This window comes from Ricinus communis, chromosome 8, assembly GCF_019578655.1.
Source record: "Ricinus communis isolate WT05 ecotype wild-type chromosome 8, ASM1957865v1, whole genome shotgun sequence".
Lineage (NCBI taxonomy): Eukaryota > Viridiplantae > Streptophyta > Magnoliopsida > Malpighiales > Euphorbiaceae > Ricinus > Ricinus communis.
In genome coordinates, this window is record NC_063263.1 from 6,761,030 (window position 1) to 6,786,702 (window position 25,673).

Genomic DNA, 25,673 nt, shown 5'->3' on the forward strand with positions numbered 1-25,673 from the left:
TTTGGCCAGCGACTTTATTTCTCTGTGCTAGTCTTTGCGACTAATTAGCATGTTCTAGATTAGGTTAAAAAGCCTTGCAGTGTCATAGTCGCTAGAGACACTTGGGTGCACGCCCCAAACCACTACCCACAATGGTGACTCTGCTGGGGATAAGAGAAGTTGATTCTAGTGTATCATTATTTTCAGTTTTATTATTTAATGATTTATTATTGCATCACTGCACCATTTTCACACATTGAGCACTTTAGTCCTTATAGCCTCGATGGCGTCGATTACTAGTTCTTTGGCTCCATTCGAACCTTGGAATCACGACACTGGCTAACTATCCCTCACAAGTAATAAGTTTCCTCCATTATATGGACCCTTGAGTGGAGAGACGGGCAAATGAAGGATATTTCTTACTTGTGGGAGCTTTTTATTCTTACCCAAGACTCAGCCCATGGTAATGATAATAGTCTTCTCCCCCGGTATCCAATTATTTGTTGTTTGAGATATTTTTCCATATAAGTGTTTAAGCCAACATCTTGGAGGCCCTTGGCCCAAAACATGTGATGTCAGGCCTTGAACCCAAATATATGTAGGCTTTACTCTTATATTGGAAAATACTACATTGTCTGCTTTCATATGCTTTGAGAGCTATTGGCATGCGCATTTGTACTTATTATCCCATGTTGATAATAAGCCCATACCCAATATCTTAAGAAACAGAGACTCACCTTGAACCGTGTGGGGGAGTAATAAGGTTGGAAGGATGGTTGTATTATACTTTGTCTTTATGTTTTCTAACCTTTATGCATCTCATGTGTATCATGCATACCATGCATCTCATATATCACTCTAACTCTTTGTCTTAAAGCTATTTCAGATTATCATCCTTAATTTCAAATAAGACAAGAATGGATATTAAGAGGGTCCATGTCACTAGCAATTAAGATAAGAGCCTAAGAAGTAGCATTTGAAAAGTTGAAATAAAGATAGCCCGTAAGCAAGACATTGATGCTATCAAGACTGCAATCATGATTGACTTAAGGATTATGATCCAAGAGGAACTCCAGCAAGCTTTGGCTAAGATTTTTTAGAAACAGACTACCCAAAAGACTGTTATTGCCCTTGCGACTACTACTCATGATGTCGAAGCACATGGTGAACACCTATGGAATTTAAATGACTACACGCTATAACAATCTAAGAAAGATACTGCAAAAGCTATTATGGAATCTAATATTCTGCAAAAGATGACTAAAAGGTTGGACGAGATGCAAGATATATTGAAAGATCAAGGTTTAGATTCAACCTTTAATTTTGATGAACTGATGCTGATTGGAGAAAATAATTTGCCTCTCAAATTTTACATGCATGATATGCAACAGTTTAATAGAATTGGAGATCCGAAGGTGCATTGAAACAATATGCTACTATCATGAGTACTACTAATTTGGCTAGGACCCAAATCATCAAGCTTTTTGTACTTTCATTAGAAGGGCTAGTTATAAACTGATATCATGAGTTGGAAAGGCCCATCAAGTCATGATGCTTTTGTACAGCAATGCGACTACAAAGCTCACCTAAAAGTCTCTATAACGGATTTAGAATCGACAAAGCAAAAGCCAATAAATCATTTTTCTGACTTCTTGGTTAGATGGTTAAACAAAGCAGGATTAATAAAGAACAAACCTTTTGAAAATGATTGAGTTTGAATGGTAATTCCAAATGTTCTCCCATCTTGGGTGGAAAAGCAATAAATGATGAATCCCAAGACATTTACAGGCTTGTATGATGACAATTTACAAGTAAAGAAAATTAAAAATGCTCAAGCCGGAGGGTACATGGGAAACTATCAAGCTAGAGAGATTGAAGACCAACCATCTAAAGATGATGAAGCATCACAATATTCAACTGTTATTTTATTTTAAAACAATAATATGATTTTGCTTCAAGCTATGATCAATGATATAACTTTGATTTTTGCTTGTTTTATAATGTTTATCTTAATGAAATTGTGCATTGTGATTATTACTACATGAGCATGTTTGACATTAATTCTATTTGAATTGATTTATTTAATTTTGGCACAAATGATAAGCTTAGGTACATTTCTACTACGCATAATATAACTCTTGAAGAGAAAAAAAAATAAAGAGAAAGGAAAAAGAAAATAGTATTTGACATGCAAGATTGAGTAGTAGAGTTATTCAACACACTAAGAACAAAGCAAAAAGGCCAAGTTCATCTCTTATCAGATAACAACCTTGAAGCAGGGACTCCCGAAAATTAGAAGAGATTAAAAATTAGTGTTCTAATCTTGAAAAATGCAAGAATTATTGCATTTGACTCCAAAAAAAATTAGATCAGGCTGAAAAACTTCCATATCAAAGAAAGAAGAAATTAAGCTCGAAAATACAAAAAGGGGTTCAAATCTCAGAAAAAATAAATTCACAAGTCAATTTGGATCGTTTCAAATACTATTAGAGAAATAGATCATGTTGACTAGAGAACCTGAATAAGCTAGCCAAACAAAAGTTAAAGAAATAAAGTGAGGAAAATATTCGACTAGAAAATCCAAATAAACTATTTGATAACAAGAGTAATATAATGTAAAATAGAAAATATACATATGTTGGTGCCCTTATTAAATGAACAAAATTTTATTATAAATTTTGTCAAACTTGCACATCAATTTTTATTGTATGTGTGCTACCAGAAAAAAAAAATAAGAAGTAAAATCTATGAGATCTGAATAGAAGCAATATCATTTTCTTTAGTTCTCTTGGAGAAAAATTCAAGAATTTGTAGTACTCAAGTCTCCGTCAATCTTGACATCAATTTTGACATTATTCACTAATATATTAATTTTTTAATTATATAATAATTTATAATTTTAAAAAATAATAATATCAATTATATTGATAGTATTAATTTATATAATATCAGAATTAATTAATAAATATTTTTAAAATAATTTTATATTAATACACTAATAAAATCTTAAAATATTAAAAGAGTTAAGAAAGACAATTAAAAATATCTAATTTGTTATTATTTTTATAATATAATGACTAAATATTAAAAATTAAAAATTCTATTATATTTTATTTATAAACTTGTTTTTATAATCATATAGGATGAGTAATTATATAAGGTGAGTTTACCATTGAGTTTGGAAAATGCTTTTTCAACCTCAAGCTTTATTTTAAATGATTTCTAAGTTTAAAAAATTGCTTTCGAAATGCATGTGAAATAATACTTTCTCTAAAAATAGGTTTGAAAAAAATGGTTTATAAAAAAATTAAAAATTAATTATATTAATAAAAAATTTAAATATATTTTTTAACATTCAACCGCAATTCCAAACATATCTATAATTACGGTTGTATAAGACACAAATGAACGTCTAATTTTTATTTATTAATTCCAAATGTACTTTAATCAGTATAAAAACTATATATCCTTTGTGCTTATATAGGGATATTAATATTAGTAGATAGTAATTAATTGATTTAGTTATTAAATGATCAAAACTTACAGATGACCACACTCCCTTAATTACTTACTAAAGAATCAGCTAGCCTTTTCAGTAACTTTATCCATCTCCATTTTTGGACTTTAATGTATAATATATGGTTATATAAAATATATTTATACACGCATATTAAAGTAAACCCATAGCATCTGTAATTAAAATCCCAAACTAAACTGTATGATTAAGAAAAATCATGAAGAATAATTGATTTGGTACTTAGAGTTAACATGACATGAACAACTCCAACAATTTCTCAGAATTTTGGGCTTTGCCAAACCAATGAAAATGCAATTGCATATAAGCACTCTTAGGTCAGATTTCTATTCGTATGAAAACTGAGAGTAAGAGATTTACTAATACCTTTTAACTAAAATTTTGAGAGTATTCTATTTCAAATTGAAATTCAATGATGTCCGATCATGCAACTCTCAAACTTGGCATGAAATTGCCTATTTATTGACTTCCAAGCCTCCAACAAAACAGAGCTCAAGCCTTTGGGAAGATACATGAGCCAACCAACTAAGCCCCCATAGGATTTTTCTCAAACACAGTTATTGTTTTCTCTTTAGTAAGATGAGATCTTAATTAAATAGGCTCGAGGATGATATAATTGTCAAAAGTTCAGATATGCTATCAATGGGAATTTGCTGAATTGGTATATTTATAGGTAATCATAAGTGGAGTTCATGTATTTAATAATTAACCCTTCGTTTTAAAAGACATATATAAGATCTTGGTCAATTTTTCTATTAAAATTTTTTGAAAAGAAAATGATTAAGTTGGTGATAAGTGGTTAAGTTATGTCAAATTATATATTTAAACTAATGTGCTAATCAAGGAGTATCCTAATTAGTGATCGCTACTCAGTATTCTGTATAGTGATTTAGAATTAATAGTTTTTATTTATGTCTATTTTCACCCATCATCGCTTACAAAATATTGACATAATTTTTAAATTATAGTAAATTTATTTACAAATTTATATTAATTATATTTTAAATTTTATCTATTGAAAATATTAATAAAACCGAATTGCTACAGTTAGATTTAATTATACTTAATAATTAAAAATCTAATAGAGTTGAAATTCTAGAATTAGATTTGCACTAAATAAATTATTATTTATTATTAAGTTAAATTAATAAATTATCAAAATAACTCAATAAATTTATTTGTTTATATTTTTCTTCACAATTTTATATATGTCTTAGGAGGATAATTCTTTCATATTTCAAGAATTTCCAAGGAAAAAAAAATGGAGAAACTTAATCTAATTGAACAGTATTATGGTAGATTGAATTATGAATTTGGGGCAAAAAAAATGAAGCTGGGCTATGTATTTCACTGGATGAAATATGAATGTGCAAGAATGGTGTTTTATTTGCTTAGTCTTTTTCTGTAACGACAAAATCATTCAGTCAGGCTGAGTTTCAATAAACAGTCTTTGAGCAGGGGTTTTACCTCTTTCACCTTCTGCTTCATCTCCCTCTTTTCCTTCTTTCAGATTTTGAATGCCATGCATGGTTTCTTCATTAATTGTATTCCAAGTATAGTTATGTATAAATTATGTTTGCATTAAATATCAAAGATTTCTCAAATTCTTACATTTTGATGAGCTCACGAGCATTTAAATATTATTTACAATTTTAAATCAACCTTCTAATAGTGTTACACCAAAGGTATATGTGGATATTTATCCTATTGAAATTTCCTTCAGTTTTAAATTTATTTTTTTTTATTTTTTTAGTTATTATATTTAATTTAATTTTTGGTTACCATATATATAGACTGAAATCAATTAATAACGTAGAGTTATTAGCAAATCAAACAGCAGCAGCAGCCAGTATAAGTAATTCAAGAATTACTTTGAAATCTTTAATAATGAAATGATTACCCTTAATACAAGTTGTAAAGAATACGGTTGATAGAAGTTAACTAAATTAATTACAAAGCTCTTCACCATTAAAGAATAATAGGAAAGCAAAACAAAAAGAGAAAAGAACCTAACAAGAATAGTTCAGAACTTGGGACTTAAATTAAAACGTCATTACAGTATCCTAATTACGTAGTTTGTATAGGATGATTAGCAAAAATAACTATAACTTGAGGTCAAGCTGCTGTTCTGATGTTTGGCATTCTAAGTCAATAAAAACGATGTTCCTTTCTCCTTCATGTCTGGGACGAGGAGGAGGAGGAGGAGGAGGTGACGATGATGGGTTGTTTATTTGATATGGTGCCTTTGCTGCCGCCCTGTCTTTCCTCTTCTCAAAGAACCGATGCAGTGATGCTCTTCTAGCAATAGGCAAATCTGCAAGAAACCCAACAAAACAAAATCATCATTACAAGGCTTAATAATAGATTTTAGATTAAAGAATCAAAATATATAGCTGTGAGGTCTCGAGTTTGAAAGCATGCATAAATACGTACCTGAATCATCAGCTTGAGGTCGCAACTGAAGTCCCTCCCGGACCTTATTGGGGGGAGGAGCAATGGCTGACTGATTAGCTTTTTCCACGGCAGAAGCTGTAGTAAATCCATTTGTAGTGTTAGATGTTCCTTTGCTAGCTAAAGCTATGATCTCTTTGGCCTTCTCAGCCGGAAAATCATCAAATACCATAACTTGTCCGCCGTAAAATATAGTCATTTGTGCAGTTGTGGAATCTCCTTTTGAAGATTTCCTGATATCATCAAAGCAATATTGGTATTAGAATTTAATTAACATCAATTATTCTTTTAACTTTTCATTATATCTTTTTCCAGATTCTAGTTAGTAGTATCTAGTGTAGACATTTTATACACGTGCATGTACTACAATTTCTGTTGATACCCTTTACTATTGTTATGTCATAACATTGGTTAAAGCATTTAGTTTTATAGTACCAATAGAAGGGTGTCAATATAATATTACCATCTCAACTACAATAACCCAGAAACAACTTTATTTCCTTTTCTTTTTCTTTCTTTCTAACAGATAAATGGTACCTCAATAATTATACAGATCTTAGTTAATCTGAAAAATATCGCTACATACCTCAAATCTGCAGCCTTGTTAGTGGAACCTTCAACAGGATTTTGAGAAGAAAACCCCACCAGTTGTGGGAACAATTCCATGGGTTTTATGTTTGTAGATGGAACATAGTCTTGTCTTGATGAATTCTCAGCTGGATTTTCCATGCTCGGAAGTAGATTTAATGTTGTTGCAGGTGTCCTTGATGCTTCAGGACCTGAGATAATATTATTACCAAACAGACAATATAAGCAACCTTGTTGATCTAAACTTGATAATAGTTTTATAATTATAAACTGTACATATTTATTCACCAAGAAAATACAATTAAGATACGCATCTCGTGACATAAATATTTCTTTTGGTTCAGATTCAGAACACTAAGAATGAAATAGTTCCATGGTTCCGGGGCAAGCAGCCACTACAGCCCAGAAATTTATACCTCAAATGAGAAATGCAAATAAAATCACGGAAGCGGTCTATAATCGCAACACAGAAATCAAGATTTAAAACTAAATTTCTGATTTACCTAAAAGAAAAGGACAAGAAAAAGAAAAACCAGTATGATGAAGGTACCTTTATTAGCTTCAGGCTTCGAGGTTATTCCATAGGTAATATTTCCAAAGCTGCCTCTTTCTTTCAAATATTGGCTCAACAGATTGCACGTCTGGGCAAAGTTTGTTTTCTCAGTAGCTACCGCCTTGCCGGACCTCTGAACCAAGTGTGCCATTTTTCTCTGAATAAATTCTCCAGAATTGTGTTTTTTTTTTCCTAAAAAGAAAATTCCTTCCCGAACGCAGCATACAATTCTTCGTTAAAGAAAGATCTCTTGATGCCTCTCTTTGAAATCTTTAACTTTCTTGGAAAAAATATATCTTCTTCAGAACTATAATATCTTTTTAACTCTTTGGTGACTGCTGGTTTTGGGTAGGAAAACAGGATTAATATATATGGGGGCTTGGGTTCTTTATCATGTTCTTTGAACCTGATTAGCCCATTAGCTGTACTACTTTCTCTTTTTATTTTTAAATAAACAATTTCCTTTTTCTTGTAATTCTATGTGCATTAATTTTATTGGTTTATTTCAAGCACGTTTTATTTGCATTGACAAGGAATATATCAAAATAAAATAAAAAAGGTATATGAAGAACAAGTCAAGTTGGGAAGGATAGTGAGAACTTTCTTAGAAATTGCTCTTGGATTTCCCTATAATTACATTATTTGCCTGCCAGACATATTCAGATGTGCGAATAATCATAGATGTGATAAAGGGCCTTCGGGGCTTCCATTTCATATTTAATTTAGATTATACTGCCCGATTATTCACGTATTGCGTTACTGTTATTTAAACCGTAATTAATTTTTTAATTTGAAAATTAAAACAGAATACACTTTTTTATTTAAAAGAATTTCTATATATATAACTTACATAATAGTGTATTTTAAATAATAATACATAATTAATACCATATATATATATTAGGGTAACATTATAAGGTTGTTCTAATGTTTTAGTTCTTGATAGGTATTAACCAAAATTGTTAGAACAATTATATAGATTAGAACTCTATGAAAGACACGGATAATGAGAATATTTATTAAAAAATATATTGATATATTATCTATAGTTAAAAAAGACTTTTAATTTAATATTAATTAGTCTTTTATTTATGCATTGCACGATTGTTATTATTATTTTAATTATAAAATTAAGTTGATAAATATAATTTAATAAAAAATTTAATATCTAATATTAATTTATAGTATTTTAAAAAAAATACTAACCAACTATTTTTACATATATTTTTTAATTTTTTAAAAATTTTATTAATATAATAATATAAAAATATTTTAAAAATATTTATTAATTAATTTTTAATATTATATAAATTAATACTATCAATTTAATTTAATATTACTATTTTTTAAAATTAAAAATTATTATATTATTAGAATATTAATTTATTATTAAATATAATATTAAAAGTATAATTTAAATGTTACTTCTTAGATTTAAATTATTATCTAATTAGAACTAATTAAATATAATAATATATTAATTCTATGATAGAATTAGTATCATTATTTTAGTAGAATATTATTTATTAGTTAATATAGTATTAATATATAATTAATATATAATTTTTTAGAATTAGAATTAATATTTAATTAAAAATATATTTATTAATTAATAAATTAATAAATGAATAGAAATACACATAAATCTAAAATTTTGGTAATTTATTAACTAATATATTAATTATGTTTCTATAAAATAATATTAAAAGATGTGATTAATACATTATGTTTTAAAAGTGAATTGTTTAATTGAAAATGCAATTTATTAATTAGTATATTAATTATTTGCTATTTTTAGTATTAAAGTTGTTATTTCATTAAAAATTAATATTATTAAGTAATGAGATAATTAAGTTATAATATTACTAATGTAATAATTTTTAAAATAAAATTATAAAATCTCTAAAAATATCTTTATAGTTAAATCAACTATAAAAATGAATTTATTATTAATATTTAATATCTTTTAAATACTTTTGATTACAAATCAATAATAATAATAATAATAGATAGTAGAATATTAAAATGTAAGAACAATAAAATATAAAATATTCCTGTTTCATGAAAAAGAAAAAGAAAATAAACAGTTCTCTAAATATAAAGAGACCTAATCAGAAGGTACGTTTTGATTCTTTCTTTTTGGTGGATAACCTCTCTTATGATACTAAGAGGGTGCAAATTGGCAATACGAGAGCAGAGGATGTCCATTTAAGTCATTTTGGCCACAGACGGAAATCGTCACTTAACGCAGTTAGTTAGGTGAAAGGGAGTATCGTGACTAGTATTAACGTGTGCCGACGAGACCGACTGTCGCGTGGGACCCGTGTGATTAGAGAATTAATCAAAGGCAAATATTGCTCTTTCACGTTTCTCGCCAATATATATTCCGGTTTTGACTTATTGTGATAGAGCACGTGATAAACAATTCCTTACGTGGGGGGTTAATTACGTAATTGCACCAAACAATTAACACATCTCTAAACCGTATAGGCTTCCATTTTTGTCGTTGGGAGGAGGTGGCTAGTGCTAATGTGCGCCTGCAGTATTTTCCACTTGGCTCCACTTCCTCTACAAATAACAGGAAACTCTAAAAGTAAAAGGAAAAGAGTTCACTTTGCCCACTGAACTTATTTCCCAGGGATAAATTAGCCCTTTAAGCCTTCTTTTTTACCAAATAACCCAAAAACTTAACAATTTTAGATCATTTAAACTCTTATTTAGATAATTGAGATCGTGTATTTCCAATCTCCACATAAAGCGTTTAAATTGAAAAAAATTACATGAAAATAATTATGCTAATTATATAATTTAAATTCAAAAAATTGTTATTCTTTCCTCTTTCTCTTTTCTTTTTCTTTTCTCTAGCTCTCTCTCTCTCAAAAAATCAATAACATATTAAGAAAATAACTAATCCTTAACATATCGATGGTGGATCTTAGAGCGATAAAAAAAAAATTACAACAACAATGTAGGGATATCAATAGGGAGCTTCAATGAAATTATAAAAAAAAAAAAACATCATTCTTGTCTCAATAAAATTAACTCAATTTCTTCATCAACTCGGTCACTTAAGAAATCATATCTTTCTCGTTCAAATACAAAGCTACGTTTATACCTATTTCATAAAAAATAGAGAATAGCTCGACAAAAATGTTATAATCTACTCCTAACAAATATTTAAAAAAATCACAAGATAGATTTTTTTTCTATATATTTTTTTAATTTTTTGTAATCGTTTTTATTTTTAGTTTGTTGTATTTTTGGGTTTTTTCCTATTAACAGATAAATCTCTTTAAATATTTTATTTTATGTATTTGTTACTTAATCAGGTATGATATAAGCATGATTATCGGTATTATTAATTCTTTATTATATTTCTTGCTAAAGTCCATTACTGGTGATAATCAATGATATTGCTGCTAGTTATGGAAGCATTTTGCTCATGGGCCTTTTCTTTTATAACAAAAAAAAAAAAAAAAAAAAAAGAAAAAAAAACCTAATGCTTACAAGTATTTTTATTTATTGTTGGTGGTGGTAGCGATCAATGATGCTGCTACTTATGGCAGTGATTGATAATAGCAATGGCGAGCTACCATTGGTGATTGTGACAGCACGTGGCCTGAATTTTCCAATATTTATAAAAAGTTAAATAAATGGCGTTTTAAATTTGTTCAATTTTCAAAATTTATTTCCAAAACTTAATTTTAATTCGATTAGACTTCTCAATATGCGTATATTTTATATTATTTAAAAAATATGTAAATTTTAATAAGATAATAATATTTAAAATATAAAATAATAGTTAAATATATAAATAGTCTTTTGAACTTATTCTATTTTATAATTGACTATCCGAACTTAATTTTGATTCTGGTAAACTTCTCAATTTTACGAATTATTATTTTTAACTCTTTCAATCACAGACGTTATACGCATATATTTTATATCATCTAAAAAATATATAAATTCAAATAAAATAATAATATATTTAAATTATAAAATAAGTAAATAATATAAAATGGTAAAAAAAGAATAAAACAACGAGTATTAGTTCTTAAATAAAACTCATCGGTATTTTATTATCTGTTAAGTATTTTCTTGCTATAGTTATTGGTTACATCTATGAGCATAAAAAGAAGTCCTTAATGGTAGAAAAGATTAGTGAATATTAATTTTTAAACAAAACTCATTATTTTTTAGTCATCTATTAAACATTTTCTTATTACGATTATCGGTTATGCTTGAGCATAAAAACAAGTTTTTAATCGTAGAAAAAATAAAGGATTAAATAGTTCATTTTAGTTTTTCAAAAATTATTTTTTTATTTTATTTAATAAGATTTTAAAAAATAATTTTAATATACGATAAATAATATATTAAAACTAATGGAATAAACTTTTCATAAGATGTTAATCCAACGCACTTAACTTCCGTTTATAAAAGATTTAAATATAACGACTCATGAAGTTCATATACCAAATTGAAATAAAGTTAAGTTTAGGAGGCCATTACAAAAATATGACAAATTCAAGAGCTCAATTATGTATTTTATCTATTATAAATAATATCATTCATGAGAATATTAATTTTTTTATTACTATCGTTAGTGAAAAAGTTAAAAATAACAATTCGTAAAGTTGACAACTTTAATTTAATCAAAATTGAGTTTGGGAGGCCAATTGCAAAAACTGAACAAATTCAGAGGACTATTTATGTATTTAACCTTTAGAAAATATAATTTCAATTTTATTGATCAAATCTTTAATTTCTTTTTCTTTTTTATTAAAAGAGAGTGATTATCACACACAATAGTAAAAGTTATTGAAAGTAAAATTGTTAAATTTTAGGCTAATTTGGCTTTAAGTAATAAATTCGTGGGTTAAATTGAATCTTACTTCAAAATCAAATGGTAATTAAACCGTGGCTCTCTATAATGAAATTATAACGTTGAAAAAGAGAAACAAGATGTTTAAAAAGAAAAACAAGTTGAATGTCCTAATTTGGAATTATTTAAATTAAGAATACTACACACTAGCGACAATTACTTGCAATTATACCCGGTTAGTTATTTACTTGTGCATTATAAAATTATCAATGCATATTAAAAAAAAATTATCTCATTAATGTTTATATATCAAAATTATTGACACATATAAAAAATTGTATATGTTTCAATATATAAATATTGTCATCTTCGAAAAAATAAATAAGTATTTTATATGAAAATTTTCATTTTTCTAAAAAGATTTATTAATAAATAATAATAGAAAAGCAAAAAGTAGAAATACAATAATATAATTTATACAGGTCCTATTTTTTTTAAAAAAAATTATTCTCTTTTCAAACAATAATAAAAATTAGTTTTTTTATAATATTTTTCCTCCCTAAACATGTTGATAAACATCTTAAAACTATTAAGTAATAAGTTTAATTTGAAAAATGTTTATTTGTACTTTTAGATTTTAATTATTTAGTCAGTTTAATATTTTAATTTTTAATATAATATTTACAGACACTTGGGTTTATTTTTCTTTTGTGATATCTTAACATAGACACTTGGGTTTATTTTTCTTTTGTGATATCTTAACATAGACACTTGGATTTATTTTTCTTTTGTGATATCTTAACACTTTTTAACGTGTCTTTTATTTAATAAATTAACGCATATTATATATAGATGTTTAGATATGTTACTAAAAAAAATAAAATTCAGATATATATTATGTTAAATTAAAAATTAAAAGTGTTTATATATCTAAAAAAATCCAAATGCATTATAAATTAAATTAAATTTTTAAAGTGCTAAACAAATTTAAAAATATTAGTATATATTTAGCTAAATTTAATTCCTTTGGCCTTCATTTCTAGTCATATTTTTAGCGCTATGCTTAATTTATACATATTTTTATTCAACAAGAAATTTATTTTTATAATTATCTTTACGGTATATAATTTGAGATATCTTTACGGTATATAATTATAATAATTATAATATTATCTTTTAATTATAATAATTTCCAATTTCAAAAGAATTGTACGTTAGTTATATTTTTAATATTAATATATATAATACTATATAAATAAATTAATAATACAATCAATCATTTCTCTTATTAAATTATTATTATATATATTCATTTTAATGTTAGTAAAATTCTATACATACAGAAACTTCTTAATATAAAATAATTTAATTTAATTGTTTACGAATTAAAAATATCTACAGTCAAAATAATAATAATAATATTCTACAGTCAAAATAATAATAATAATATTTGAGAAATCTATGAATAAACTATTAGAATATTTATCTTTTATTATACATTTAATTTTATTCTTTAGTCAAAAATATTATTCAAGCAATATGTTTTCCGTAAAATAATCATGATTACAATTAAGTTAAATAATTTTTATTATTAGTACTAAAAACACTCTCCTTAATCTTTTCAACTTTAGTTTTGGATCGACTCAGACTGAATATTTTGGATTCAACTAACTCTCTCATTAATTACTTTAATTCTGTGTATCTGCTTCTGCTTCCTTTATCACCCGTACAAACTTTATGGTGGCCCATACTATTTTATTTTTTTTTTGTTCTTTCTTCTCTTAAAGAAAGAAAGCAAAGTTAAATTAGATTAAATGTAAGGTTTTTTTATAGATATCACAAAAACATTAAATATTTATAAAATATCCACAAAAATTGCTGACATAACTGGAGTATATTAAATATTTTATTCATTTTTAATTTAAGGCAGTAATAGTTTAACAGAATAAAAAAATAAAATATTAAAAAAATTATTAAGAATAAAGCATTGTAAGTATAATTTGATATAATTATATTTTTAAAATTATTTAATTAAGTTTCGTATAAAATACTAATATTCCACATAATGGTTAACCGACCAAACAAAGCCCCACCGTAGTCCCACAACCACTAAACCACCGCCTGTTGGTATTTCTTCTAAGAAAAATGGAAAAGCCTGCGAATCTACTTATCAACTCCATCTAACCCGCAGACGCCGTCACCACCATCCCTATAACCACTACAACTAGTATTAGTATTACGACCACCGCCGCACCATCACCGCAGCAAACACTATCACTTCTGCCACATCCGCCATCACCGTACTCACTATTCGATACAATAATTGAATACTTTATAAATTAAATAATCTCCCATTTATAATTTCGCTCTTTCGTTCCGTAACTGAAGTAACAAGGTACCATGGCTAATTTCACTCTTTTCTGAAATTAATAAATAATATTTATTTTATAAGTTTTAAGGATATAATCATAATAAAAGCTAATAATATTAGTTAAAAGATTATGCTTTTTAAACTGTTTTTATTATAATCTTTTTTATTGATTGGACTCTAATTGCAGCTTGAACTCGTACCTTCATAATTTTGGACGCTTCAATACTAAAGCACATTCCACGTGACTAAATAACAAATTCATGTCTCTCTATTGGTCGAAGCCAGCATAATAATTTATTTACTTCTCCATTTAATGTGTAAAAAAAAAAAGAAAGAGAAAAAGTTGACTACTGTGCAAGGCATTTCCTTTTCTTGACCTTTTATTTATTAAGTATAAAAAAATGGACCAGATGGATTTGATAAGAAATTAATTGATTGACTCATAAAAGCATATTTGATTGTGCAGAAGGCAAGGGGCCATGTAGAAAACGTGTGTATAGTAATCTTTACAAATGGGCAAATGGAAGAAGAAGACAAAAGAGCCTTCTAGCCAGGCATATGCTTTATGGGCTAATATGTTATGTGGAATAGATAAATTCCATGCCTATAGTCGCATGAAATTTCCAATAACCTCCAAATCCCAACCACGGCCATGTCCAAAACTTATTAATCCAAGTTTTTATTTCAAAATTTTATTATTTTTTAATATTCATGAGTTATGTCAAAAGTATATTAATAGATTTTTATATTCTTAATAATTATTTTAACATTTTTTTTAATTCCACTCAATTATTATGTACTTAAATTTAAAATAGCCATTAAATATGAATAAAATGTCTAATATATTTTTAATGGATAAAATATTTCGATATCACTGAGTTTTGTTAAATTAAATTCACTACCAGGTCGATTTCATAAGAAATCGTAAAATATTTATTATAAAGACTAACTATCACATAAAGAATACTGAAAAATAAATCGAAAAATTCTAAGCCAATGTTTTGAGAATAAATTAATATTATAAAATAAATTAATTAAATTAGCAAATAAATATACAAATAAAATGATTAATGTAAACTATATGATAAAATAGTACTTAGTTTAGCCAATATTCAACAATCTCTTTATTTTTTTTTTAAGTCCAAATCTAATGAATGAGATGGTGATGTACCTTTTTCCTAAGTCACTCAAGCTAATGATGTAACTTAAGTTTCTTATACCAACATAGATTAAAGGTAAAGATGGTGTCTCTAATATATTTAACCTAAAGATTTTTACAGTAAATATTATTATTATATTGATATAATGGTCAACTAATAATAATGAATGAAGCTAATATAGTTATGAAGGTAAATAAATTATTCATTAAGCTCATAAATAAATAAAGTTCATACATAAGTAAAAAGCTAAACTAAACATTTATGAAAATTAGCATAATATATTTTATCCAACGGTTATTGTAATTAAATAGAAATACATAAAAATAAAGTTGAAAATTAAAGCTTCCTCAAAATTCTGAATTTCTTCAAAGGTACGAAGATGATTGATTCTGACTCTCCACTTTTTGAAAGACTTTTTAGGTCTCCAAAGAGTAATGCAAAAAACTAACTAAAGTGTTTATAGAAGATGAACTGTAGAGAAATTACCGAGGAAAAAATGATAGACAGGTGCAGATTGAACTCCTTTTATTTAACTGATTTCCACTACTTGTAGAAATTCTTTTTGCAAAATCCTTCTCGAAACACAACACTTCTATAGTTATTCTCTTAACTATCCTAAATATAATAAATAATTTAAAAGTAGTTAACTAATTAATTTTTCTTTGTAGGCCTTGTATTTTTCGACTAGGCTTGTGAAATTAGTAATCCACGCGTCTTTATTCTAGACTCCAGCATCGACAATCCAATTTTAGGCCTATTTATGTATATTTAGCTCACATTCTTTATTTTTTACTATTAACATCTGAAATTAGACAAAAAGGCTAAAATGAGATAATAAGCACATATTTCTACATATTATGTATATAAAACATATTGATAAATTACTAAAATACCTTAAATATATATACATAATATATACATGTCATTATTTTTCTTAATTAAAGTATTTTAACATAAATTTTAATTTCTTTAAGTTTCTCTAATAATTTATAACTTTAACTTTCAAATATTGATGAACCTAAATTTTAAATATAAAAGTGTAAATCTAATAAAAAATCTAAACTCTTGCTTAAAAGTGATAAGATTCTAAATCCAGGTTAATTATTTTAATATTTTTTAGAAAAATATTAAAATTAATTATTAAAAATAAAAAAACTATTAATGCAATTTAATAAAATTTAGGGACATTACAATATCTCTATTTATAAAGATAGAGTTAGTATTTTAAATAAAAATAACAGTTGACTAAACGGAAAAATCTAACAAAATGATATGTAATAGTTAATTTCATTAAATGAGATGAATGTTAAAATTAATTATTAAGAACGTAGAAACTTACTAGTGTAATATGGCAAAACTCAAAAATATTAAAATATTTAACCCAATTAGACACTCAAATTAATTTATTAAAGCATATAATTATTAAAAAGCATAAGATTACAATTAGTCCAAGCACCTATCTCCTTTTCAAACACCTAGTCAGAATTCAAAAGCACGCAAGGTTGATTTTCTTGACTTCGACCATCAACCAATCTTCCTATTAATTTCACAAGATAATTAAAAAATAATGGAAAAATCAGTACATCTCAAGCTGTCGGATTGACCCAAGTATATAACCACTAATTGTTCCCTTTCACCATCGATATTTTAAAATTTAGAACACTAATTATACTTTATTTTTGACACATGAATTTCTTTTAATTTTTTTCTAAAAACATGAAGCGATTTTGAATTTTCTTTTCTTCTGTTGTCCCTCTAGAAGGTTTTAGATTTTCATTTTATTTTTCTTTTAATATGGATTTGTGTTTTTCTCTCAGAAAAAAGAGGTTGATTGATTCAAGAATATTGTGCAATTTGGTGGAGGATCGTCCAACAAAATAGACAAGACGACCAACTTTCAAAAGCAGAAATCTTTAAGCATTGGGCCTTTGAGCTTTCCACGAAGAAGAGGTTATTAAAATAGGAAATGAAAAATGCGTTGTTGGGCCAGAAGAAGACCATAATAATAAATAATATAACCAAAACGTTTTAGAATCAATAAAATATTGTTCTTATTATGTAAATTTTTTTAAAAGTATTATTATTTTAATTCTTTTTAAATTATTATGTGATTGTTTTACGGTTATTCTTCGGTTGTTTTACCAAAAAATAAAAAATAATTAAAATTATATTTATAAAAAATTAAAATACTGTATTTTCATATTTTAATACAATAAAAACGAAAAAAGACCTTATATTTGATAAAAAATCAAAATAATATAGCTATATGCGTAATTTTTCCAATGTATTACGTGGTTAAGCCTCCTTCGAATTAAGGTCGCAATTCAACGAATTAATAAACTTAAAATTTAATCTTTTTTTAATTTGTAAGTTTTAAAATTATGGTTCATTGGTTATGTATACAAAATTATAGAATTTAAGAGTAATATTAAAATAAGATAAAACAAAATTCAAATTAATCTTTTAATTCATTTTATGACAAATTTGACGAAAATACGTATATTAATATAGAATTTAGAATTTATTATTATAAAGAATTTTGGTCTATAATGAGTTCAAAAACATTTTTATAAATTTTATCAAATTTTTCATACTCAAACAATAAATTCAATTCAAATTTATGGATTATGTAAAACTCTTTATCCATGTTTCTCAAATCAAATATTGCCTAGTTATATTTTGTTGTAATTACTTTTGACCTTTTGAATTTTGCTCTAATAAATGTATTGTCTATTATATTAAATTTCGCTCATATTCTTACAAGTATTAATTTTTTATTAAATTTGAGTAAATTTTTTACTTTTAACATAGTTTAATTTTAATGTCTATCAAAATAATATTAAAAATAAATATTTTAATAATTCAAATTAAATTATATACTAATTTGATAATATTATTTAAACATAAATATTTTAAAATATTTAAATATTAATTTAAATTATGGTAAAAGTTAAAATAAGTATAATTTGATAATCAATTTTATTAAATACTAAAAATTAATTTATTGTAAAACTAACTATTACTCACATTAAAACCAATAATTTCATTCTAACATAATAAAAAAAAAAGAATTTCATACTTGGTATGAGTTTTATGACAACATTGTAAGTTTATTTTTTAATTTAGTTCTTTAACTATATTGACTTTGTAGTTAGTAGTTAGTTTTTATAAATATTTCAGAGAGATTTAATATAATACATGAGACAACTCGTACATTAATAGTAATTATCTCTAAAATTTTTATTCAAGAATGTGATTCTTTTCCTTATGTTTTAGGTGTAAGTTTTTCTTTTCTTCTACTTCAATACTTTATCAACTATTTTTTTTTTTTGTGACATCATATTGATATTATATAAACCTTTAACAAAGACAATATATTCTTAAGTCCATCAAAATATTTATAAAGATGTTATACGTTTATTTATATATAAATTCTTTTTTTTATTCATAAGATTGAGTTTATTATAATTAACTATATACTAAATCACTTAATTAATTATCTTAAAGATGAGAATTTATAGTTATTATTAATATAAAAGTATAAAAAAATCGAGATCCTAAAATGTAAAGAAAATAAAATAATAAATCATTAATCTAATCACAGGAGTAATTAAATGAGCTTAAGTATCGCCGTAATGATGCTCATAGGCGTGAGAAGATGTATTACTTTTAGATGACACCAATATTAAAACAGCTCTGAGTAAAAGAAAACTCATATCATGAAATAAAATCATCTTCTAACAAAAACTGAACTACATATTTCCAATACCATGATTAGACCTTGAACTACATATTTACTTGTCTAACATCTTAGTGATGAGACAATTCAGCCGATTCTCTTTTAAACAGTTTAACGCTTTAATATATTTAGAATTTTCGTTTCATGAAGGGCAAATGAATCTCCCATCATTATTATCCTATAATCACGTATAACCATGTCAAAACCCATATTCTTAGAAACCAAAATATAGCAATATCAATATGATCTCTTAATTGATTTGAGCTTCAATGTCCCCGTAAAATATTAATAGAGTACCAGACGTCCGACTACTCACTTCGATAGCCATTGTATATCTGGTGGTCTTGTGTCATGTCCTTGTATAAATATTGAGTTCTCTTATTCCTTTTCAAAATATGACAGAATATTTGAGGAACTACTAGTCCTACTGAGGTTATTCTATTTAATTTGTCATATTGTTAGGATATTTAAGATCAGTCTTGTGCTCAAATATATAAATGTAGCAAGATATGAACTTGGTCAAACTCGATTTATTCGGCGTAACTTGCCGGACTTAATCTGTTTGGTAATCAAAGCATACCCACAGGCTGATCACCATGAACCAAGCCAAAATCATCTCAATTCTTCCAAAGACTCCAAAACACATAGCAAAAGCACCACCATAAGACTGCTAGTAGCAACAAGAAAGAAAGAAAAAGATTAACCCAATCACCATAGGATTGTGTACCTATAGCAGAAGTGTTCAATGAAGAAAGGCGCCATTATTCCTGAGCTATACTGCAGTTAGACAATTTCTTTGCATTCAATTCACCTGTATTTTCTTGGAAAGTTTATGATTGATCTTTACCCAAATTGATATTGATATTGATATTGATAGGTGGAGTATCTCAAGTTGGATTTCAATAGCTATCATTTAACAACTAGTTTCTAAATGCACTAATTGAATATAGGAGTATGCCTTTGAAATTATTGAAGACTTAAATTAATCAAGGTACTAGAAAAGTTAACTCAAGATCCCAATTATTAATAGCAGTGAAAAAATTGAATAAGAAAAAGGAGAGATCAGATAGTCGATCCTAACTCAACAAAAGAAAATTAAAGAATATTTTTTAAGATATTAATTTTACAAATATATAAATTTTTTAATAATAAATATTAAAACTCTAATCTATTTGATTTTTAACCATTTTTGGAAAAAACCGAATTCAACTGAAATGAACTCAATTTACAATAATAGCAAAATAAACCTAATTTATCAATTTGATTCGGTTTTGGTGCAGTACTATTCATCCTAACTTAATTAACAATTTGAACAAGAAAGAAAGAAAAGCCTAATGCTTTAGGACTGGCTTGTATCTGTTATAGCAAACTAACATTGATTTATGGTGGAAGTATTTCTACATGGCCTTCAATTAAAATATTAACATTACTAACATCTAAATCAAACCCAATAAATAAAAATGGAAAAAGGTGCATTTGTACCCCTAATGTTTAATGCGAGGATCATATTAGCCCCTAAATTATTTTTAAACTCAATTAGACCCTTAAATTAATAGAAGTCTTGAATTTGTGCCCTCTTTGTAACAGAGACTAACTCTGTTAGTAACTGAAAGTAAAAAACATATTTAAAATGCTGACATGCCAATTATTAGCCCACTGCAATTAAAAATAAAAATTATTTTTAATTCTCTCTGGTCTCACATCATAAATTTTTTTTTCCTCTTACCATTATCTTCATTGTTAAAAGCTGCACTGACACCAATTGACACCAATAAACGAGTATAACGTAAAAGATTGTAAAAAGCCTAAACACAAATAAAAATATATTACTCATTAGGAAAATAACCGAGCAATAACTATTTTTCTGGTTCTGCCATTTTTTTTGGTGTTCTTTTAGTGTTTTATTGTTATTATTTTACCTTTTTTTTTATTTATTTATTTATGGCAAAGCAATCAAATAGAGTCTATAGTCACCTCTTCTATGACTTGTGAATATAGTAGCGTTAGCACCTTCTGAGATCACAGAAATAGAGTTTTAATTGACTAGGATTTGATTTTTGAAAGAGAAAAAAGCTGTGCGGCAACGGAGAGCAGAACTGTCATAATTGCAATGTGAATTTATCGCTGTCTCTTACTCTTCAAGTGATCCTTAAACAGAGGTTGTATGTGTTTAAATATACTTGTTTTAGTATATTTATGTATTTTGTTTAATTCAGATATGTCGAGTGGAGGATGTTACTATTGAAGGACTTATACAAGGATCTATTGTTAATTTTCATCGCACGAGAACTGTATCTATCCCATCTTATGGAACAATTAGTGCATCTGGCATGGGTATATGCTATCAAATTCTTTTACAATCATGACTTACATCTCTCTCTCTCTCTCTCTCTCTCTCTCTCTCTCTCTTTTCTACATTCCTATTGATATTCTTGGCTCACTCACATTTTATTAAACTATGGCTTGGATTGTCTGGTACACTTAGAATACATAAACTCTCATAACTCATAAACTAACATGTTTATGTTCATGCAGGCTACACATGTGGTGTTGGTAGAGGTCATGTTTTAGAAAATGGTATTGGCACTGATGGTGGCCATGGCGTTAGAGGTGGTTTGGATGTTATGATGTAGTTCTATTGAGGGTGGTATGTCATCGGATATTGTTTGGAGAAAAAGTAATTGTGATCTTTTATTATTAATAAAATTATTTATTTTATTTTTAATATATTAATGGACATTATTAACCAATCATGCATTAACACAACAATTCTAGTGGGTCCATTTTTTTAGTGTTTAAAGAAAATTGACATATCAATATTTTAAATGTTTTTTTTATATTTAGTCATTATCAGAATTAGTTTCTGTTAAATATTGAGACATGAGAAGAGTATATATTTAAGATTTTTATTAGTTTAAGGGTTTAATGGAGCCTTAAGCTAATTTAGGGGCTAATCTGCTCCTTTCACAAAACGTTAGGGGTAAAAATGTACCTTTTCCCAATAAAAATTATGCCCTTAGCAGAGGTTCATAATTATTTTGTCAGTTTCTCAAAAATGCCCTTCAATTTTTAATTGCTTCCTTTAAAACTTCAATAGTAGAGAAGGTCCTTTTAGTAAATATAAATACGAACGGTAATAACGGTCTTCCAAACTGATCGTTTCATACCAAAAGAATTTTCCTCAATCTAAGGCTTACACCTGAAGGCTTTTATGCCTCTCAATTCTGAGGCTGTCTTGCATTTACTCAAAACTTACACAATGAACAAACCAACAGAAATCGAAGTAAGAACCGGAAAACTAGCAAAATCAACAAACACCCACAAAAAATTTTACTGCCACAATTACATACGCAAAATTTCTCATTCTTTTCCACCCAAATTATGGCCTTGGATTGGCTTCTCCGGCCAATTCTTCTCGTGTTCATCAACATTTTCATACTTCCATCTATTTCTTCAACATCCGAATCGGAAGCATTGATTAAACTCAAAAGTTCTTTTACTGATGCAAGTGCACTTAGTTCTTGGGTTAATGGATCAACTCCTTGTGCAGGAGACACTCAATGGAACGGACTTCTTTGTAGCAATGGCACTGTAGTAGGTCTTCGTCTTGAGAAAATGGGATTATCAGGAAAAATTGATGTTGATGCATTGATTGATATTTCCGGACTCAGAACTGTAAGCTTCGCACGTAATTCTTTTTCGGGTTCGATTCCTGAATTAAGTCGTTTAGGGTATCTGAAGAGCATTTTCTTGACAGGAAACCAGTTTTCAGGTGAGATACCATCAGATTTCTTCTTGAAAATGGTTTCATTGAAGAAAGTTTGGCTTTCGGATAACAAGTTTTCTGGTGAAATTCCATCTTCATTAATTCATTTATCCAATCTTCTTGAATTGCGTTTGGAAAACAATGAATTTAGTGGTAACATTCCATCTATAGAGCAATCAACATTGACAACATTCAATGTGTCAAACAATAAGTTAAGAGGGCAAATCCCAGCTGGTTTAGAGAAATTCAACTCGACTTCTTTCGAGGGAAATTCTGAACTTTGTGGGGAAATGATTGGTAAAGAATGTAGAACTGTATCCTTAGCTGCAGCAGCACTAATCAGTTCTGTATCAAAAAATGCTATATATGACAAAGATAGTAAATCACTAAAGATGACAAACGCAGGGATCATAACATTAGCCGCAATGCTGCTTTCTGTAGTCGGTGTGGTAATATTTAAACTGAGCCGAAAAGATAAGGATTTCCAAGTGGGTGGAAAGGACGGCAGTGATGCTGATGAGTCGGTTGAGGTGCAAGTTACAATGCCAGTTAGATCCAAGGAAATGGAAGCAACCAAGAAGCTAGGATCGACACGTAAAGGAAGTAATCAAAATAAGGGTGGTGGTGTAGCAGAATTAGTGATGGTGAACAACGAGAAGGGTGTTTTCGGGTTGCCAGATTTGATGAAAGCTGCTGCAGAAGTGCTTGGAAATGGTGGATTAGGGTCTTCATATAAGGCTTTGATGACCGATGGCGAGGCAATGGTGGTTAAAAGACTCAGAGAAATGAATGCACTAGGAAGAGATGGATTTGATGCAGAGGTCAGGCATCTTGGAAAACTAAGGCATCCTAATATTTTGGGACCATTGGCATTTCATTATCGGAAAGATGAGAAGTTGTTGATATATGAATACATGCCTACGGGCAGCTTACTTTATTTATTGCATGGTATGATACTGTTTTCTGATCAAGTTTTTGTTGCACTTTCAACATTCTGTTTTTGGTGTGATAGTTTGAATTTTTCTTATAAGTTGATAATTCTTTCAGGTGATAGGGGACCTTCACGTACTGAACTCAATTGGCCTACTCGTCTCAAGGTTGTTGTAGGAATTGCTAGAGGATTAGGCTATCTACATGCTGAACTTTCTTCCTTTGACTTGCCCCATGGCAATCTCAAATCAAGCAATATCTTTCTTAATTATGACAATGAACCAATGATTTCAGAATTTGGGTTCAATCAACTGACCAAACCTTCTGTTGGAAGACAAGCTCTACTTGCCTATAAGGCCCCTGAAGCTGCCCAATTTGGAGTTTCCCCCAAATGTGATGTATACTGTCTAGGACTTGTCATTCTTGAAATCCTGACAGGAAAAGTTCCTTCTCAATATCTTAACTATGGCAATGGAGAAATTGATCTAGTCCAATGGGTGCAAAATTCAATTACCGAGGGAAGAGAATCCGAATTGTTTGATCCTGACATTGCAAGCTCCACAGATTCGGTTGGAGAGATAAGAGCACTCTTACACATAGGCGCTCGTTGTGCTGAAAGCAATCCTGCGCAGCGGTTAGACCTGAGAGAAGCTATTGAGAGGATAGAGGAAATAAAACTGGGAATCGGTTATTCAGATAATAGAACAATGCAATTGTTACCATCCCTTCGAGATGGCTATGCAGATTCTCCTCCTCCATTCAATCCATCTACTAGTACTAAAGAAGGTTATGGTGAGACCTCTAAAAGGGGACGCGGATCATGCAGCTTTACAGATAGTTCACAATTTTCTTTCGCATCTCCTGGCTCGACCTTTTTAAGCAATGACAACTAGAATTCTGTTTCAGAATAAACAACTTCTCAGGAAGAGAACACAGGTAACAAATTCAGCATTACAGGACATTCAGTTGCAGCATTGTGGGGATTTTGCGCAAGCAAAAGCTTGTGAAAGTGGAGACATTTAAGAATGCATTTCTCATATAAACTTAGCTTAATCACATAATTTATTTTCCTACTTTTTTCTTTTAAATCTTTTCTTGGAATATTGTACATGGCTTTAACAGCATAGTTAGTAGCTCGTAGGCAACAGTAATACATTTTTTTCCAATATTCTGTAAGACAACCACATGTACAAACTTGTATCTGAAAAAAATAAATAAAAGGGGATTCTTAATTTCCAGTCATTTTTTACCTTTTCATCTTATTGCTTCTAAAATTGCAATGTTCAATGTGAAATTAGTAGTATAATAAGAAGAATACCATCAAGGAAAATATAGATTTTTTATAATTATTGAAGAGTCAGACCATCCTGATATCTTGTACTACATTCATCAAAGGCAGAAAGAGATTGTGAAGTTAAATTTTATGTACATTTAGGACAAGAGTTGCCTTGAAACTGAAAGATTTCTATGAAGTAGTGAGGCCTAAATCATCAAGCTTAGATGCATCCCAAGAATCTCATTTGGGATTCCCAAGCCAAAAACTTAATGTTAAAGTCTAATTGATGCTGTGTTTCAGATATACACCTCAAGAATCCCATTGGGAGTCTCCAAAGTTTACAACTCATTAACAGATTAAAAAAATAAAAAAGTATTAAGATAGTCAACCCTTGTGTACCTCATGATGATAGCTCAATACAGCTGGAGATACCAAGAAACTGGAAAAGTATTTAAAAAATGGTTCAAATTTATATGATTCTAACCTGGCAAACAACAATA

At 27.8% G+C, this 25,673-nt stretch overlaps 2 protein-coding genes across 2 annotated transcripts; one reads left to right on the forward strand and one right to left on the reverse strand.

Annotated features, from left to right (window-relative positions):
* Positions 1–5,366: 5,366 nt before the first annotated feature.
* On the reverse strand, positions 5,367–7,536 carry LOC8260450 (protein TIFY 10B). The gene is made up of 4 exons (XM_002529154.4): positions 7,104–7,536; positions 6,552–6,744; positions 5,948–6,198; positions 5,367–5,828 (listed from the first exon to the last, which is right to left on the reverse strand). The coding sequence occupies exons 1-4, from the start codon at positions 7,255–7,257 to the stop codon at positions 5,617–5,619; spliced, it is 810 nt and encodes a 269-aa protein (XP_002529200.1). The 5' UTR covers positions 7,258–7,536; the 3' UTR covers positions 5,367–5,616.
* Positions 7,537–22,468: 14,932 nt separating this feature from the next.
* On the forward strand, positions 22,469–25,139 carry LOC8279033 (pollen receptor-like kinase 3). Its single transcript, XM_002532684.4, has 2 exons — positions 22,469–23,915; positions 24,015–25,139. The coding sequence occupies exons 1-2, from the start codon at positions 22,583–22,585 to the stop codon at positions 24,788–24,790; spliced, it is 2,109 nt and encodes a 702-aa protein (XP_002532730.1). The 5' UTR covers positions 22,469–22,582; the 3' UTR covers positions 24,791–25,139.
* Positions 25,140–25,673: the final 534 nt, after the last annotated feature.

Bases quoted from the DNA above. Each gene is read 5' to 3' on its own strand.
- LOC8260450 (XM_002529154.4), bottom strand. From the start codon at position 7,257: ATGGCACACTTGGTTCAGAGGTCCGGCAAGGCGGTAGCTACTGAGAAA. The intron at 6,745-7,103 runs GTACCTTCATCA...ATATTATCTCAG, and splicing joins GAAGCCTGAAGCTAATAAAG to GTCCTGAAGCATCAAGGACA. The intron at 6,199-6,551 runs GTATGTAGCGAT...TGATGATATCAG, and splicing joins AACAAGGCTGCAGATTTGAG to GAAATCTTCAAAAGGAGATT.
- LOC8279033 (XM_002532684.4), top strand. From the start codon at position 22,583: ATGGCCTTGGATTGGCTTCTCCGGCCAATTCTTCTCGTGTTCATCAAC. The intron at 23,916-24,014 runs GTATGATACTGT...TAATTCTTTCAG, and splicing joins CTTACTTTATTTATTGCATG to GTGATAGGGGACCTTCACGT.